General features: G+C 35.9%; 1 protein-coding gene across 1 annotated transcript; it reads right to left on the bottom strand.

Annotated features, from left to right (window-relative positions):
• Positions 1–1,331: 1,331 nt before the first annotated feature.
• LOC132272385 (uncharacterized) lies at positions 1,332–3,035 on the bottom strand. The gene is made up of 2 exons (XM_059773543.1): positions 2,600–3,035; positions 1,332–2,491 (listed from the first exon to the last, which is right to left on the bottom strand). Exons 1-2 carry the CDS (start codon positions 3,033–3,035, stop codon positions 1,332–1,334), a joined length of 1,596 nt encoding a protein of 531 aa, XP_059629526.1.
• Between the last annotated feature and the right edge of the window lie 1,483 nt (positions 3,036–4,518).

Raw genomic sequence — 4,518 nt, 5'->3', positions numbered from 1 at the left:
CTAATCTAGCCTTGTTTTTGATAACTGTCCCTTTTTCATCAAGTTTGTTTCTGTAAATCCATTTGGAACCAATAATATTCTTAGCTGTAGGTCTAGGAACCAATGTCCAAGTGTCATTCCTATGAATTTGATCAAGTTCTTCTTTCATAGCAACCATCCAATCTTCACTTTTCTGTGCTTCAGAGTAAAACTTTGGTTCAATAGAGGATAACATTGCAAAATGACTGTATCCTTCTCCATCATCAGTTTCTAATTCAGTGAGTTTCTTCTTGTTTCTTATTTAAACACCAGCCTAAGGAGAACCAATAATGTTTTCAGCTTGAAGCTATTTTTGTAATCCTGGATAAGTAACTTTTCTATGATCATCAAGTTCTAAGTAGCTTGAACAGATTTATCTAACCCTTGAATAGAATGAGATGGACTGGCTTCAGTTGATCCTGGTGTAGATTTGATGTCATCATTGATGCTGAACTGTGGTGTTTCATCAAATTTAACATGAATTGATTCAATAACCTTGGGGAATCATAGATTGTAGCATCTGTAAGCCTTGCTTTTTGTAGAGTACCCCAAGAATATCCCTCATCAGCCTTGGAATCAAATTTTCCTAAGTTCTCTATGTGATTAAGAATGAAACACTTGCTGCCAAACACTTTAAAATAATGAACTGTTGCAGATCTTCCATACCATAGTTCAAAAGGAGTTTTACATGAATTTGGTCTAAAAAGCACCCTATTGATGATATACACAGCTGCATTAACAGCTTCAGCCCAAAATCCCTTTGCAAGACCTTTTTCAAGTAACATAGTTCTTCCCATTTCCTGAACAGTTCTATTCTTCCTTTCCATAACCCCATTTTGTTGAGGAGTAGCTACGGCTGAGAATTCTTTCTTGATACCTTTTACATCACAGTAACTTTCAAATTCCCTCATTGTAAATTCAGAACCAAAGTCAGATCTAAGCTTCTTTACAGTACAACTTCTTTCATTTTCAACAAGATTTACAAACTTAATGAAGTGTGTTATAGCTTCAGACTTTTCTCTCAGAAAGTAAACCCATACCATTCTACTGAAATCATCAATAAGCAGCATAAAGTACTTACTTCCATCAATGTTTGTAGTTCTGGTAGGACCACAGAAATCTATATGTATCAGAATAAGAGCTCTGGATGTGTTGATTTCTTTGGAAGGGAATGACACTTTAGTTTGTTTACCTTGCTGACATGCTTTGCATAGATGATTGTCATTGAATTTTAAATTAGGTAGACCTTTCACAGCTTTCAATTTTAGGATTTTAATTAGATTTTTGGAGTGAAGATGACCTAGTCTCTTATGTCATAGTATAGCTTCATTTAGAGAGGTCAAATTGCAATAAGTAGCTTCTTCTGAGACTGTGTATACATTTCCAGAGGATCTGTAAGCTGAGAATAGGTCTTTTTCAGATTCAATATCAACCACATTGCATCTTTCCTTATCAAAACAGACTTTCTTCCCATTGTCACATAGTTGGCTTACACTTAGGAGATTATGTTTGAGGCCTTCAATAAGTAATACCTCTTTTATCTTAGGTAGTTCATCAGACTTACTCACAGTGCTAATACCAATAATCTTGGCCTTTTGATTGTCTCCAAAGATGATATTTCCTCCATCAAAGTTCTTTAGTGATACAAACTTGGAACTATCACCTGTCATATGTCTCGAGCAGCCACTACCAACATACCATTTGTCATTTGTGTTACCAGCTTTGAAGGCAGTATACACCAACATACTCACAGCATTCATTCTCTTTGGTATCCACATCATCTTAGACTTCACAAGAGATCTGCTATCCTTAACTTTCTGAACTGGAATTATGTCTAACTTCTTTACATACATTTTGGTAACTTTGTAATTCTTGAAGGTTGATGTAATAAAATCACTTTCATTTAACCTTGACTTGCTGCAGAAGCTGTCAAATGAATTATACTTTATTCTTGAGGGTTTTATGATTGGAAATCTTGTAAACACTTCTCCTGAAGATGCCTTAACAAACACAGTGTGATTTTGTTTCACTTTGGTTGCAGTATCACAAATGTAACCAATTCCAGTCTTCCTAATTTGCTTTGTGGATTGCTTCCAAATCTCAACCATTTTCAAAGATCTTTCTTGAAGAATTAGTGAGAGTTCTTTTCTATATCTCTTGGTTAACCATTCAGTATTGGATTGAGACTTCTTTAGACTTGAGAAGATAAGAGAAATTGAATATAAGGTAGGCAGCTTAAGTTTGAAATGTTTAACAAGAAGTTGTTTGGATTTTTGAAACTCAAAGCTAAGGACTTTCAGCTGAGACTTTTGTTGATTGCACTTCACAGCAAGTCTCTCACATTCTTCAAGAATTTCTTTAATCTCCGAGTCACTGTCTTCACTGTGTTCTTCAACTTCAGCTGCTTTCTGTGGTGTTTCAAGAGTAGCGATAAACAAACACTCATCTTCTTTTGATTCCTCAGGTTTGTCTTCTTCAGAAACAAAATCCCAATCTATGAAGAGGGTCTTTCTTCTAAATCTTCCCTTGAAGTTTCCCCCTTCTTTCTTCCTCTAATTTTGTCCTTTTGAAGTTGGACAACTTGAGACATGATGGCCAGGCTTGCCACATCCATAATAAGTTAGATTTTGAGATTGACTTCTCTTCTTAAATCTGAATTTCTTGAACTTCTTTGATAGATAGGCCACTTCATCCTCTTCAGGATCATCTTCCTCAGACTTTGGATCAGATTCTTCAGTAACTTCTTTAACTTTAAGTGCAGCTTCTCTTCTTTGAAGAGTAGGAGTTCTAATGCTCATCTCATAGGCGGTAAGAGAGGCTTGTAGATCATCAATCTTCATTTGAGATAAGTCTTTATCCTTAAGGATTGTAACCTTTGCATTGAATCTAGGTGTAAGAGACCTGAGAATTTTCTTACAAACATCTGAGTCCTTAATGTCTTCACCAAGGGATTTCATATCGTTGACAGTATCATTGATCCTAAACAAATACTCAGCTACAGTTTCCCTTTCCTCCATCTTACAAGCTTCATATTGAACTTTGTAGAGCTGAATCTTGTTTTCTTTAATGTCAGTACTTCCTTCATGGGTAGCCTGAACTCTTGTAATTCTTGACTCTAGTGAACTCTTGTTGCTTTGAAGCACAGTAAAGGACACGTTTGGCTTTACCATCATTAGCCACAATAATTTTATCAGCTTTAGAGGGATTTTCAAGATTAAGAACCACAATTCCATTCACTACAGTATACCAGACATCATAAGAGTGAGACATTAAGAATGCTTCCATTTTGATTTTCCATGGATCATAGTTCACACCACTGAACCCTGGACCTTTGTTTATAGCTTGGCCTTCATCCATTTCAAATATCAACTGCAAGCTTGCTAGAACCCTACACAGAAGACCAAAGCTCTGATACCAATTGTTGGACCAAGAGGGGGGGGGGGGGGTCAATTGGTCAAAACCTAGCTTCTTTCTTGAAAAGCTAAATAACAATCAAAACAGTAAGCAATAAACACTACAACAGAATTTACAAGGAAACCCTCTTAATCAGGGAAAACTTGGTTCTTGGCTAATGCCAATTCAATCATCCACTAGCTACAAGCAAGCTGTTACACACTCAGCTATCTCACTCTCTGCACACACCCTTGTCACAGAAGTAGACACTAGTTTTCACACACTCTACTCACACACTAGCTCAACAAGTTTATACACACACTCACCCTGTCCTAGGCAACCCTGCCAGGACCAAACAAGCTCTCTAAGCTTACTAAATACATCATAGCAAATGTAAAACAACAAACACAAGTTCCTTCTTCAATTGAAATAAGGCTGACAACACAAAATGCCAAGTTACTACTTCATAACATCAATTTTCAGCATTTAGATCTTGAGGGGTAAAATAGGAATTTCCTCATGAGATTCATTCAATAGTATCATACTAAGTCTTCATTCACTATGGTACTCATGTTAATGACAATTAATCACTAAAGTGCAGCATAAGTTAAGCATATAGAACCAATACCACCATTATTTTAGTAAAAACACAGTCTATGACAAAGGGTTGAGAACTAAAATTTGCAGCAGACCAGTTTTCTATCACAAAGCCAACTTCAACATACAAGATTCATCAAAATACACTTGTTAGAGGATTAAAATCTTATCATACAGTAAGGCATAATCAATCAGTACTTGAATCCATGAAAATCTCAGAAAATTAAGTAAAACAGATGAGCTCAATGACCATTTTTGATTTCTGCATGATTTCAACACTAATTCAATATTGAGCAAGTGTAAAAAGGTGATTGATACCTATATTAACTCTCTAAAAATACCTCAGCACCTCAGAACTAAAATCTAATACTCAGTCCAACCCTTGTAGTAGTGAAAAACAGCAGCAGCAACATCATCTCTGCTATAACTATCACATAGCTCGAATCTGTGAGTTTTTCTAGCTTAAATCATCTTCAAAAACTTCTGAAAAACTAGTTCTATCAAGGCTCT

The sequence above is a fragment of the Cornus florida genome, unplaced genomic scaffold (genome assembly GCF_030987335.1).
Source record: "Cornus florida cultivar Cherokee Brave unplaced genomic scaffold, ASM3098733v1 CherokeeBrave_3.0.0_Hap2_Chr09, whole genome shotgun sequence".
In the NCBI taxonomy this organism is placed as follows: Eukaryota; Viridiplantae; Streptophyta; class Magnoliopsida; order Cornales; family Cornaceae; genus Cornus; species Cornus florida.
Note: the sequence above shows the minus strand (reverse complement) of the source record. Positions and strands in the feature narration are given on the sequence as shown.